The sequence below is a fragment of the Acipenser ruthenus genome, chromosome 4 (genome assembly GCF_902713425.1).
Source record: "Acipenser ruthenus chromosome 4, fAciRut3.2 maternal haplotype, whole genome shotgun sequence".
NCBI lineage: Eukaryota > Metazoa > Chordata > Actinopteri > Acipenseriformes > Acipenseridae > Acipenser > Acipenser ruthenus.
In genome coordinates, this window is record NC_081192.1 from 90,143,333 (window position 1) to 90,158,316 (window position 14,984).

Below are 14,984 nucleotides of genomic sequence, written 5' to 3' on the forward strand. Positions count from 1 at the left end.
GGGCCTAATTCTGATGTTGGTATTTTTGGATGTGATAGTGGAAAAGGGACATCAGATTCATTTCGATGCATGAATAGCTTAGTACGTGACATCAAGCACTTAAAGAGATGCAACTGCTTTAGAGAATGACAAGATTATTATCTCACAGGTGTTAGAGAGAGCTTGTAATTAAGCGTTTGTTGTGACCTAATGTACATCCCTGTATAAGTATAGGTTTTATTTATTTATTTTTACATTGCTGTAACATTGAGTAATCCATCTCTAAAATTTCTAAATGCACTTTTTTGATGGCATGCTGACGTAATTATAATAAATTATAGTCTTTGCATGATAACTACAGACAGCTTTGATTAGCATTCTACATTTTTCCTATATTTGACCATACAAGGGTTTTCTATTTCCCTCTGCTTTTAATAACACTCACCGCACATTATAAAATGTGGACTGAGCCACAGGGCTCGGGTTAAACCGTGAGGGTTGGCAGCTGTCTGTAAAGAAGTGTTCACAAGCCTGGCTCATGGGATACCGTATCTTATTTTAAGGACCTTGAGCCCCTCCCCTCCTCCTCTCCGAACTCCCTGCATCAACAAAACATAAGAACAGCTTAAAAGCTTGTGAATGGTGGATCCAGAGGTTATGGTTGAGTTTTTCTACTACAGTTTAAACACACCATGGTAGGAGGGACCATTTTCAGTCGCATTTATTTTTGTTCCTATTTTAAGTGATTTAGCACTTTCTCAAACTGCATCTTCACTTCATCACCAGGGTATATGTATAGACTGATTGTTTCTAGTTGTTATGCCAATTAACACTTATTTTGAGAGTTTTTTTAATCAGTTTGCACATTTTAAGCTTTAATTAAGCTTAACAATAGTCTTTGACTGAACACTTACTTAAGACACTGTCATATATGAAAAAAAAACACACTATGTACAGAAAATTGGAGATTGAAGTATCATCCAGAGATTGAATAAGAAATATAAGCGTAAGAACTACCTTTACTTTTTTAAGGAGGATAAAACATTGACGTGTCATGGAGAGGATTAAGAGTTAGGAATCTTTTGACAAGCTCAAAAGAATCTCCTAGCCCGGTAAATACGGCCAGATAGAAAAATTATTCTTACAAAATATTGAAACAACTGATCCCAAGACCACTCAGAATGACTGCATATAGGGCAAATGTTAAAAAATAAATAAATACATAAATAAAAGTTCAAGCTACTTACTCTTTAAGAAAATATGTGAATTTGTTATACAACCTTACAAAGATAGTGCATAGAAATAATGAAAAGAAAGCTTATGAATTAGGCCTTTATTGTGTCATAAGTATTGAATCTGCAGTTTACACAATTTTAAGGTCCATTTAATTTTCAAACCTGATACGCTGCCATGCTGCTACATTCATCTTGAGAGGCTTCTGCAAGGAATCAGGCCAGCTGCAGATTAACGCAGACACTCCACGGGCAATCAAGCTGGAGTCCTCAGTCAACACAGCAGCATAAGCTGTCAAAGTCCATATGTATGTTCAGAAGGCTGCCCTGTACTATAAATAACTTAAAACAAAACAAAACGAAAAACGCTTCACACGGCTCAAGTCCTGCTTTAAAAAAGTGAACTCTTTCAGCGGACTGCAGTGATTATTTCACACAATGAGTTAAAAATCTGTAGTACAATCAAACCCCCTCATTCAAATACTCGTGAGTCATGTGCTATTATTACCTCATAAGGAGGTTGAGTGGTCCAGTGGTTAAAGAAAAGGGCTTGTAACCATGAGGTCCTTGGTTCAAATCCCACCTCAGCCACTGACTTATTGTGTGACCCTGAGCAAGTCACTTCACCTCCTTGTGCTCCATCTTTTGGGTGAGACGAAGTTGTAAGTGACTCTGCAGCTGATGCATAGTTCACACACCCTAGTCTCTGTAAGTCGCCTTGGATAAAGGCGTCTGCTAGATAAACAAATAATAATAATAACATGTCACAACAATGCCCCTTAAGTACACCCCAAACAATTATAGTCCCTTTCATATTAAAGTTATTTCATATAGTGTTTTTTTGCTTGTTTGTTTTTTGCAGATACTATAGTATACCATAGTGGAAAAGCACCAGTGAAGCTGAGTATGAAAACACTGATAAGCACCTACTTTCATGAGCAGTATGGGAAAAAGCAAAACCAGACAGAGACATCCCACACTGTTCAGTCAGACTTATATCATATGTAAGGCTAGACAAAAATCCAAGCTCAGCCAATGCTGTCTGGCAGTGTTTCATTTCGGGTCGGATAGCTTTACAAAGACCTTGAGTTTGGGCTGGCATTTAAAGTGTATTAGTCAATGACTTCACTCCCTTATTAAATAAAATGCTAGTGTTAAACAAGGTCAAAGGTGCAATTAATTTGTACAAGCAATTGCAGGAATAGTTGCAAGTACCCCAAAAGTCCCAGTTATTTGAAACCAAGATAGACTGGGATTGTCAAAGTAAAATAAAAATGTCAGCACCCTCCCTTGTATTCTTCTGATTATTGTTTGGTTCTTCATGTTTGAATGATAATACAGCATATGCAAATATTGTCAAATACAGTACAACATTACAGCTGCTGCATCCTGGTACCTTTGCTGTAGGAAGCAGCAGCAACCTTTAATGTATAGTGCTGTCTTTTATTTATCTGCATACTTCAACTGAAGTAAAGAATACAAGCAAAACAACAAAACATCTTCAATAGAAGAAACGTGGGTCCAGTGATAGCATTCCTAGTGCTAATAAAGGTTAATACCATGATTTTAAAACCTTGCTTTGCACTTGGTTAAGTCACGTACTTGCAATTGAAATGACAGGTTTTTGCACAGACCGTTTCAAGTTAGACTGCCGTACCATGTGATACTGAAGTGAAAATACAACATTTCTGGAAATGTAAATACCAGTCTGGTCTATGCTTAACTTTACCCATGGTGTGAATGAAAACATGAAAGATACAGGGAGTAAGTACAATGTATTAAAATCTAAGATTCTTCTGCTTCCAACAGGTAAAGCAAGGTGAAGAAAACAAAGTGTGTCTGTGAAATAGCATACTAATGCAACAAATAACAATGAGAATTCTTAACACACATTAGTGTACATCCTTAAGCTTTAATAGAGAAGCAAAAATACTGTAAATAAATTAGATAGAAAACATAGCAAGCATATCTTTTTTGATTTGTACAACAAAGCAATGCAACATAAATGTATCTGCATTTCAATATATACAGAATAAAAATAAAGTTGTTATTTCTTTATCTTATTAGACCAAACACACTAGCTTCAGTATCATTTTTTTCTTGCAAAAAAAAAAAAAAAAAAAAAAAAAAAAATGCACAGAATTTGATCACAAATGTCCCGCCAGGTTCAGAATTTCTTTCATGCCAGACTACAACAACGACAATATTTCATACCAGCCACATAATCTGTTAATTGTGTTTATAATTAGCACAATGGTACAGTGTTTATTGTACGAGGACACAAAATGATTACAAACCAGTACATTTTACTTAAAAATATGTTTGAAAGTAAGGATTCACGTAGGATTCATCCAGAAAGTGAAGACCTATTGTCATTAATGCTTCCTTAAACAAAATTGCTGAAATGTTGATTTTATTTTATTTAAAAAAAAAAGTTTTTGTGTTTTTTTTTTTTGCACAGAAATATTCAAACAATTACACCTACTCAAATTGCGTCTGTAGTGCTTTTTTTTTTTGTATAAGTTGCATTTCAACTAATACCTCTGTAGAAAAAAAAAAAAAAAGCACTTGGTGTTGATATGTAAAAGTAAGGTGACCATATGGCTCTGTGTTCAGCAGGACAGTTTGGGATAGTTCAAGCTTTTCAACTCACAGCCCAATGCATTCTGGTAAGCGTAGTCCTGCTTCTCTTAAAAGTAAGAATGGTACCTGAGACAGGTAAAACGTACCAGAATGCATTGGGTTGCGAGTTGAAAAGCCTGAACTATCCCACTGTCCGGCTGAACACGGTCATATGGTCACCTTATGTAAAAGGGACTCGAAGCTAATACTACTTAGAGCTGGCAAGTAAAACCATTAACCCTTAAATCCCAACCCTTGACTGAGCAAGACATTTTGTGAATAATTATCCAAATAACAACCACACACAGGACATTGGAAACACTCACACTAAATCTTTGGTGTCTTTGTTTTAAAAACAAACCTCTTGTGTGTGTTGTAAAAGTTAATTTAGCTCACATTTAAGTGCAGCTCCCCTCTTCTCTAATACCTGTTAAATAACGATTAGGCAGATCAAATGTCGGTATAGTGCAAATCGTAAACGTTCAGAACGTTTATAAAAATACAAACAACAACAAAAAAATATATATCATAAAAATAATTATATAGAGAAGTGTTTGGCTCCAGCAGCTGGTCAAACATGTTTCTTTCAAGTATCTCTCAACAAAGCATAAACATGAAAACATTTACATCAAAAAAAAGTCTTCCTCTTTTTGAAAAGGTAAACAGTTCAAAAAACGTCGACAGGTTGCATAGTTTTGAAAATGTAGGCACCTTATCAAAACGTAAATTTTTATTGCAGTGCAGTGCGGACCATGAATGCTGCAACATAAATATTTTCTCCTCTCTCTCTCTCTCTCTCTCTCTCTCTCTCTCTCTCTCTCTCTCTCTCCCTCTCCCTCTTCCTCTTGTTTGTAACAAAAATATATTATATTTATTTATTTATTTATTTTTTTTTTTTTTTTTTTTTACTTTTTTTTAACTGAAAGTGCCACAGGCTGGTCCAAGTGACTGGTAACCAGCACACTATGAATTTAACTCCATGCTGTGTCTGTCAAGGTTTGTGGGTCTGTTGGAGGCAAGGGAGGAATGCCTTTCCCCCAACTACCATGTCCTTTACATGTTCAGGGCAGTCTGCTTGGCTTTAAGAGCAGCCGCATTCCTCCACTATCATGTTCTGCATGTCCTTTTTAATAATGTTCTGCCCGTCGTCGTAGTACAACATGGACATGGCCCGTAGTTTAGTGGGCACGCAGCAGGACTTGATGTTGTTAAAGGGGCTGATACCCCGCATCCTGTAATGGTTGATGACAGTCGAGTGAAAGGAGAGAGAGGTGCCAGAGGACCCCGCTATGTGGCTTGGGCAGTCCCCTTCACAATAGTTGGCGTGGTAGCTCGTGGGGGCTATAATCCAGTCGTTCCAGCCGATGTCCTTGAAGCTGACTTGAAACTGTTTCTTGCAGCAGATGCTGATCTTTCCGTCGCATTCCAGGCCCCTTTTCCGCCGCCGGTGGGGCTGCTCATCAGACTGTCGTATCACCAGCATGAGGAAGGGCCGGTGGGACTGCTCCCGCTCATCCTTTTCTACGAGGATAGGGGTGGCGCCAGCCTCCTGACACTGCTCACAGGCTATCCGCAGATCCAGGGAGTTGTGTCCCTTTTCCAGCAGAGCCTGGACGCTGCTGGAGACTGGCAGGGTGTGCCAGCCACTCCTCCGCGTGTCCACAGCTTTCTCTGAGACGACCAGCTCTTCTTCCCCTTTTGCCGTGCCTTGCTTTTTCTGGTACAGCCGTATGGTCACTTTGGCACGGCTCCTGTTGGTCTTGGAGAGCTTGAGAAAGAGCCAGACATTGGCCTGCTCTATGAGTGAAAGGTCGCTGCCCTCCTTGGAGATCTGAAAGTGCACCAAGCCTGGCGAGGCACCTGGAATAGAGATAAGAGTAAGAGAATGAGTTACACTTCAGCATTTTAGAAATCCATCTATTAACATATTAGCAGGTCAGCCCATAATTGAAGGGGCATAGTGCTGCCCACAATAAAGCATTAAAAGTGCTGCAGTTTCTTGAACCTATCTGGTAATTTACATTGTTTGTATAAACCACATATTCCCAACTGTGAGGGCACTGTGGCTTTTAGGAAAGTATGTTTTTTATATCTCTGGTTGTGATTAGTACAGAAAGATTTACTAAATGGATGCTTTCATTATAGACCAGTTCAGTTTTTACAGCAATGTTGGTGGAAAAGGTATGTCAGTCATGTGTTACTATTGCTAAACATTAGAAACGATCCAAAGCTAATTAACTAGTGATTCCACTTTTCAAACTGACTGACTTAGCCAAAGCAGTATATTAATAAAATAAGTAATTTAATTTGTTTGAATTGGTAACTAACATTCATTATACAAAATGTGTTAAAAAAAAGCACATCCTTGCCCTTTTTCTGCCAGGAAGAATGTTTCAACTCTACTGGCAATTGTTGTCCACAGTCTCCATGGTGGTTTTAATCTAACCAAGTACGCTTTTAACCTCTGGCCAACCAGCATGCCCCAAGATACTCATGAAGGCTGAATTAAGCCAATTCCCAGCAGAGATCAAACCCACAACATCCCAATTCTAATACACCTTTTCCAAAATCCATTGTCCTGTTATATCAAATAAAACATGCTTTTGATAGTTTTGTTGTATGCTGAACAATTTGGCACACTGGAAAAAGGAGCTGAGACATTTGCCTTCAGGGAATAAGTGGTCCGCAAAAGAGGAGGTTTAAGCCAACTTGATACCTACCAATTTGTCTAAAAAAATAAATATGAATTGCCATATTTTGTAAGCTGGAATTTTGCATAGTATGTTTGGGTTAGATATCCTGATTAGCTACTCTTTTAACTCAAGACAGTGCAAAGGGTATCCCAGGTATTATGCACAGTTCTTTTTTTAATAACTGATATGGGCTTCCTGCTGATTTGCTTGATATTTGTGATATAGTGGTTTGTCTGACAGGTCTTATGGTTGTGTATAAGTGGGAGTCCAGGTGTAATTCTAACATCACACTGTTTTCATCAAATGTATTTTCCTCTTTGTATTTAAAAATAATAAGATTCTCCAACCATTTATTTGTACAACTTTTCTAGTGCATTGATATTGCAATCCCCTCTTCCAATATCCTTGGAGTCAGTGCTTTATAATTACTCCCTTTCAAAACACAAGCGTTCCACTGAGCAGCTCCTACAGGGAACGTAACAGATTAATTCCTGACAGATTGTCGGACCAATGCCACACATGTGCCAAAGGGCATGGCATTTGTCACGTAACACCCTGAGTCAGGCACTTGTATTTTACTGCAAAGACCCAAAACTAATGCAAAGACCATAATCTTGCCTTCTCATGTCACTCAAGCCAACAGCATAAGGAGTTGAGGAATGGGTTTCAAGAGAAGGCCGTGGGTGTTGGGGAGACAGAAACAAGCAGTGTAAAAGCCAAAGCATTGTTATTAAACAGTGTAACCAATTCAAAGAAAGGATTGGAAAATATCTTATAAGTATGTTTTAATACTTTGATCCCACTTGAAAGCTGATTCAATGCAAGGAATGCTGCTCAGTGTAGGACAAGCTTGGTTGAAATAATTAAATAGCTTAAATACTGTACTAATGTAGCCATATTCAAAAGCACCTATACCCTGATTTGAAGCCTTGCTATACCAGTTAAAGTAGTGGAGGAATCAAAATCAGTACATAATAGGGGGCAGAAACTGGGAACGCTTTCAGTTAATTCACCTCTGAAGGGCTGGGTAAGAATCTGGCTTACATCGCTGGTGAAATTAGTTTTGTCATCTCAAATTGATCCTAAGTTTACAGCCACATCACAAAGCCATGCAAAGCTGCAAAGTTAAAACATACTTTAGATGTTGTGCTTGAGAGGCACAGAACTGAATGGCAGACATCACTGTCATGACTGAAAAGTGCTTACAGGAAAAGTGCTTACAGTCTACTGGCACCTGCCTGGCTGTGCCATTACACCAATAACTCACAGAACAGAAATGTTAGGAGTGTGTTACCAGTGTGTTGTTTTAAATGTCCCCAGGCCATTGTAGAGAAGGCATGTGAAACTGTAGACTCACAGAATCTATGATTTCAGAATTACATGTCTCTCTCACTATAATTTTTAGTATCTGAAGACTCAGTGGAACTGCTTTCAATAAAGTTTTTTCTTTTTTACATTTCGAGTTAAACCTTTTAATCAGAGGGAAGTTGTGGGCATCCAAGTTCAGACTGATTATCAGAATGTTACAAAAGTTGTTTTTGGCTCGTCTCACTTGTAGAACATCAGGGTATGTCATAATAATGTTACCAAGAAATTCAGCAATGTATTTATATATACTATGCCAGCATGGCACTGTACACTGTACAACTCAATAACACTATATCCAACAACATTTATACAAAGATACAATTTTTCATAAATATCACTTCAGGTACCTCAGCTCTAGACCTTGTCATGTAGATGAAGCTCGTTATATCTGTATAATCTGTTTATTTATAAAGTGGGCATTAAAACCATCTTTACCGATTTCCAGGGATGCCCTGGTAGGCAACAGGTGGTATGTTTAAACAAGTACGGAGCCCTAATACAGATGTGCTCTCTCAGAGGAGTCGAGACAAGTAGCATGAAATGCGATTTCTGACCACGTTCAATGTATGTCTGTCTGTATGTATGTCACCTATTGTACGATATAAAGCATTTTTTAATATTTGTTGCTTACATTTTGTTATATATAAAGGGAAGTTCATTCCAGCCAGATTTGATACTGGTGGGAAATGTTTAAGGACATTGCTCCAGTTGTGATATATAGGGGGTCTGATTTCCACAGTCTATGTTATAAGATATATATGTATAACTTTCATAAGAGCTTGTATAAAGGACACAAATTATGGCATAAACAGTTGTCTCAGGCTGTAGGTATACAGATTGAACAGAGACGCTCAGAAATTAGTCTGTGTAAATCTTTGAAGAGCGTTGTGTTTAATTACTTCTTTCATAGAAATACATCACAGAGTAATTGGTTGAATCTCCCCACCATTAAGTGCATTACATATTCATTGTGGAACCCATTCAAAGAGTCCCATACTGCACTTCATAATGGTGGCAATGCCTAAGCAATTACAGATGGGTGTACATTTCTCTGAATGAAGTAATTAAACACAGCATTGTCTGACAAATTACACAGACCACTTTGTGTGTGCCATTTTCAGTTGTGCACACTTACACGTAGTGATTCAGAAACCTCCAGGGTGGAATGACAGAATCATGTTTTAATTTAACTTACAGTTGCTAACATACAGTAGGTTACATGCATTTAGGTTTTACAGCAATGGTTTTTGGTTCACAATCAGTTGTTTGCGGCCAAGTGTCAACTATTTCTGTTTTTATCAAGCCTCAACTGCTCTGTTGTGACTGCATTTTTTAGTTTTCTCTCTCTCTCTCTCTCTCTCTCTCTCTCTCTCTCTCTCTCTTTTTTTTTTTTTACTGGAGCAAATGATACACAGCTTTAAAAGTTTCCAAAAAAAGATAAAATAAGCACGAGACACAGATTTTAATTAAGAATGCAATAAATAATTTTTAACAATCCCTTTGGTTCAGCTTTCTTTCTATGTTGCCCTCTAGCGATACTCGTTGGTAATGTTAAGGAAAGGTTTTCAGTAAGGCTTTTGGAAACGCTTTTTTAAAAGTCTGTCTGCCAGCTTTCCGTGGTTCTTTCGCATCTCAAAATGAAGATACACTGAACTTGTTAACACAATGGGCCAGAATAGTCAAATACAGAACCAAACGTCTATACACAAGGGGCAATAATGTTCTTCTATTTCCTTTTTTAATACTACCAACTCCATGGATTTAAATCCTGTACTGAGCACTGGCTCATTAGGGTGTCATTTAAGAGCTTGTGTAAATCTGACCCCGCTGTGAATGACAGATCTGGTGTAAAGTAAGGACTGTGAAAAAACAGTGTACCGAGATACCTAGACGCTGCACTGCACTGCACACATTTTTTTAAAGCGTCTTAAAAAAGAAAAAAAAAGTACACTACAGCTTCCTCAAAAATAACAGTTTGTGTGCCCTCCTGGCTGTAGCCCACATAGCTACACGTCAAAGTTTAAACTGTATGGGGTGAAAGACAAGGTTTAAAGATGACTCACCAACCTGGAACACTGCTCCCTGGTTAATTCTAGTCATTACACAATCTTTTTTTTCTTTATTCTTGTTAGTGTCAGACTTAAAACGGAAAACGGAAACAGAAGCAAAACTGTCAAGAATGGACTACCCCACAATGTTACACGTGTGCAGCTTCTGCAGCACGTTCAGTTAAGTCCTTGGTTGATCTGATTTTGCAGCAATTTAAATGAATACTCGTGAAGAGAAAACTTTGTATATAATTGGCATGACCAAGAATTTAGGGAAATACCAGGTTTTTCATAAATTTAGCTACTGCACGTCTACTATCTTATAAAGACAAAGATAAACAGGATCACTATTGAGAAGTGAAAGGGTTTTTACTGGTGAAATACTGAACAGCAGCATTCCATTTTTGCTGGAATTTTTTCATAAAGGTCGGCAGATTGTTTCGTCAAAAAAAAAAAGCACAAGTAAGTACCAATGTGTGTTAGCACGAAACATCAAAATCATGGGATTAAATTTAGCAGGGTTGGTTCCCTACTTCAAGTAACTTCCAAACGTAATTGTATCTGTTGGTGCTATGTGAGGATATGCGCTGGGCAGATCGCAAACAGTAGTCATTATCTCTAACTGAATTGCTGTGTTACCAAAATAGAACGTGTTTCATCGAAGGTAACATGATTTAACATGTCAAGCCCTGCATTTGTTAATCAATAATTGGCAAAACCCCACTGGCTGTAGAAAAGGTCATGCTATTGTAAACTCTGCTTAAGCCAAGCGATTAAAACATATTTCAGTATAGAAACTGATGGTCTCTGTACAACTGCATAGCACGTACTTGCGACTATTGTAGCCTATAGGCTACAGGTGACAGCCAAGTACTGTACCACAACAGCAAATATCTAATAACATGGCCGCATGACTGAAGTAAGGGCAATACAATACAATCTGTTCATGCACTATAGTCAAGCCTTTTAGTGCACAGTTTTGTACAACAAATCACAATGGTGAAAGGAGCAGACTAGGCTGTCTTGTGACAAGTAAAATATATTAATATTAGTCTTTCCTCATACAGTGCCCAGCTCCACTGTAGCACAGGTATTTACAGTCGGTCTGTACTACCACTGGTATTAGTTTACTAGTAGGCTTTACTTTTTAACTGAACCGTAGTTTTGTTCCACAGTGCACTTCAACAAGGTACAGGTCCCTTTCAGTATAAAGAAAAACTCCTTACCTCTCCAGCAGCTTATAGCTTTTGTCTAGGAAAACGTGCTTCAGAAGAAAACTTTTCAGTACAGCCTATTAGAGTGCACTGCAGCAAACAGAATCCTATTCTCTATACTATAGAGTTGTAATGAGTACTATTCTGTCAATAACCACTGCACATGTACCTTGACCCAGCATGAGGCATAGTTTTTAAGTGCAGCTCTTTGTGTTAAAAAAAAAACAATCTCATTACCTACGTTGTGGCTTATGTACTTATGAATGTAATTAATATTCACAGTGTTTTATTCACCTATTCAGATATAAAGCTAGGGTCCCAACTTTTGTAGTCATAGCCTGTGCACAGTAAAATTGTTATTTGAATGGCACAATCAGTGTGCAGAAGCAGATGGTACAGCACTGACTTCTGAACTTTGTTGACAGCCTGTGCACTGTAAAATTCACAACTCTGGGAGGCAGTCCATGCTTGCAGCACAGCATCCTGTTTTCCCCAGAGGCAGGGAGCACCCAGCTGCCTGCAAGCCTAGCAGTCAGTTACCAGTACAATTCACAACATAGCAGCGAACTTAAGTTATTAGCAAGGTTTTCAGCACAGATTGAACAGAATGCCCTGTTGGCTTTTAAGCTGACATAGGTAATAAGATACCTTGCAGCCTAGTCTTCTTATACACTTGTAGACTTCAGGTCTTACCTTTTAAGTTCTGTGCACTATTACTAGACTTACTTTCAAGCCCCCTCCTCCATTAACACACACAAATAAGTTGTAAGTGTTTACAAACCTGTCAAACTGGCAGAATCTGCTCAATTGAAAAAGACCCCCCCTCCCCCCGATCTCACACCCCTCCACTTCAAACCTGGGCTACTAACCTGCCTCAGCAAAAGTAATGATTTCAGACATTTGCTCAGCCAACTCATTCATCTCTGTCCGGCTGTGGCTGTCATCCTCAATCTCTACATTGCCATCCTCCCCAACTCTGCCCACATGCAGCTTTTTGAGGGCATTCAGGAGGGCTGCCCTGGGCACGGGTTGGGTGATGTTGGGTCTCTGTTTCAAGTGCAGCATGGTCAAGATGTGCTGCTTGACTGCCTCCACCATGTCTGCCTGCTGGGAAGTGGCCGGCATATCCTTTTGCATTCTGGAGAGGGCACAAGAGGGGCAGTCGGTGACAGATGTGTGCCCGTCCAGGGAGTCAGGGGTGGGTGAGCTCCTTGCCAGCATTCCAAAGAAGAGCACCAGAATTCCACTCAGCAGAGGCAAGGACATCCTGGATGGGTAGAGTTGGTCTTAAAATGTAGTTTTCCCTTTTTGGTGGTATTAAAATAAACTAAGCAAACCACAAAGAATAATCCCTTTTTTAAATTAAAAAAAATACTTTCTGCTGTCTTCTGTCTGTTAGCAAAAAAGTTTGTCAGCTGGAGAGGTCTGTGAGAGTGTAGAAGTGCTGAAGGGATGTGCAGAGTGCTGGAGAGGTCTCAGTGGCTAAGAGTAAGAGCTGAATGGAGGGAGCAGAGAGGGAGGGTTTTGTGATTAAGTGGGCAGGGCTTTCTTGTTTTATCTCTCTCTCTCTTCCCACTCTCTCCCTCCCTCCCTCTCTCTCTCTTATTTTATTCCCTTTCTTCTTTTACCCCCCTCCGCCTCTGTTTTCACTCTTTTTTCCTATTCCTGTTTCCTATTATATTTTGTCCATCTGTCAATTATTTTCCATTACTTTATAGCACCTGGCTTTCTGTATTGATCTCTGTAGTGTCTTCATTTCTGTTTTCTTTCCATATGTAACGTGCCAAAGTTTCAAGTAATTGGAATTTTTTTCTTTAGGTGCCTCAACCACATCAGTTAATAAAACTGATTCAGTTTTTGTTGTAAAGTATAATTTATTTGTCAAATGAAACTGGTCAATAAAATGGAGCTGAAGCTAAAGCTATTCACAGAGGGGAAAAAAACGTAATAGCACATAATTGATATTCTGTTATACATGTAGACACCCCATAGATTTTATTCATGAGTCATTTAAGGACCTAGAAGAGTTTTATGAACATCAAATGTCTTATTCATCTACACAAAAGAAGTCTTTGTATACAGACTTGTATATAGCTTTATTTTTCCTCATTTTATTTTTTAATTATTCTTATTGTCTCTATAACTTCTCCCCTCCTTCATCTTGTTCTCTTTCTTGTCACCACAACTACTTTTATATTTTTCACCCCTTACCTTCGTTTCACTCTTCCACCCCTGCCTTATTCCCTTCTTTCATTTTTCTCTCATCCCCCACTCTCCCTCCATCTCTATAGTAAAACACCCCTTTGGAAAGGTAATTAATTCCAGTCCTCTCTATAACCATCACATATTAAATATATTTCTTGAATGATGCTGGCACTGTGTTGTGTATGCGTGATTACATCTCTGACATTCTAGTGTTTTGGGGAAAAGAATATTATTTTCAAAAAATATATATATATATATATATATATATATATATTCTGCCAACTCTCTCAGCATCACAGCTGGTGTTTCAGATTAGAACAGACAGGTGGCTTAACAGTACAAGACTTGGCCCATTCAGGATGGAAAAGTTGCGAGTTCGCATCCCAACCCAGTGCATCAGCCTGGGATCCATTCAGTGCAGGTGCAGTCAGTATGGCGGAGGCTGGATTTAAAGTGGTCACCATTGGGTACCAGACTTACAGTACTTGCTAACCACTTCTCAATTGCGGAGGTGTTCCACAACGCCTACGTACTAATCCACCACCTGCGTCACTTGGGTTTGCTCAGCAGCTGTGGCCATGAGGCCTCCAGGGACACTTCATTTATATAGTCTACATAGTAGCTGGGATGTACTTTCTGCTGAAAGTGTAAGCAGGGGGTACTTTTGAAAAAAAACCTTAAAAACAAGTTTAGAGCTGGGAGAGGGGGCTGTCTTTATCATGTTATTACCTGTAAATCATCATGGCTGTTTTACCTGACAGTAGCAAAAGATGTAATTGTCAAAGCCTGTATCAGCTATTACGTGCTTCTGCCACTAAGGGGCACAATAGGGTTAAGGTAGATCTACTGGAATTGTCAGGAAGCTAGATGGGATCTCTGCATGGTCTTGGTCCTCCATATCTAGCAGAGTTGGCTCAAAGATACATGGCCGGCTGAAGCCTTCATTCTGCTGAGGCTGATCTCCTTGTGGTCCCTCTTAGTCGTACTAATACATTTGGCACTGGGTTTAGTCATATAGCCCCTTTGTTTTGGAATTCTCTCCCCAGGGATATCAGAGGCATCACCTCCATTTCCATGTTCAAATCGAAGATTCAAACCTTGTTATTTGATAGGGCTTGTGTAAAGCTCCCAAGACATGCAAATGTATAGGGGGTGCTAGACATTTAAGTTTGATTGATTGATTGATTGATTGATTGATCAGAAACAGCACAAAGCGAGGCTGTATTCAGCAACTGATCACCCTATCCCACCCTGAAGGGGAATATTACATATTGCTGGTATCAAAGGATTTCATTTGTTAAAATATAAATGCTGTTACCAGGAGCATTAATACAACTAACTGGAAAATACAATAAAACAGGATACAATGATTTGTAGCAACACCAATGACAGCATCCTATTGAATTTTCTTTTTCATTTTTGTTTGTTTTTTTCGTGTTACTGATGTCGACTCTGATTCAGGTCAGCTTGATTTTTTCTGCACTATTCTGTTGGTATTATTTACATATTTCCCCAAATATACCCTCCTGTACACAAAACATTGAATCTTGAGATGACACTCAGGCACCCGCCTTACAGAAAATGTGTATAGGGTAATTCCCTAAGAATGTTACATTTGTTACA

The 14,984-nt window shown here is 38.8% G+C and overlaps 1 protein-coding gene across 1 annotated transcript; it reads right to left on the reverse strand.

Annotated features, from left to right (window-relative positions):
* Positions 1-3,746: 3,746 nt before the first annotated feature.
* LOC117399556 (inhibin beta A chain-like) lies at positions 3,747-12,662 on the reverse strand. The gene is made up of 2 exons (XM_033998820.3): positions 12,026-12,662; positions 3,747-5,693 (listed from the first exon to the last, which is right to left on the reverse strand). The coding sequence occupies exons 1-2, from the start codon at positions 12,420-12,422 to the stop codon at positions 4,915-4,917; spliced, it is 1,176 nt and encodes a 391-aa protein (XP_033854711.1). The 5' UTR covers positions 12,423-12,662; the 3' UTR covers positions 3,747-4,914.
* Positions 12,663-14,984: the final 2,322 nt, after the last annotated feature.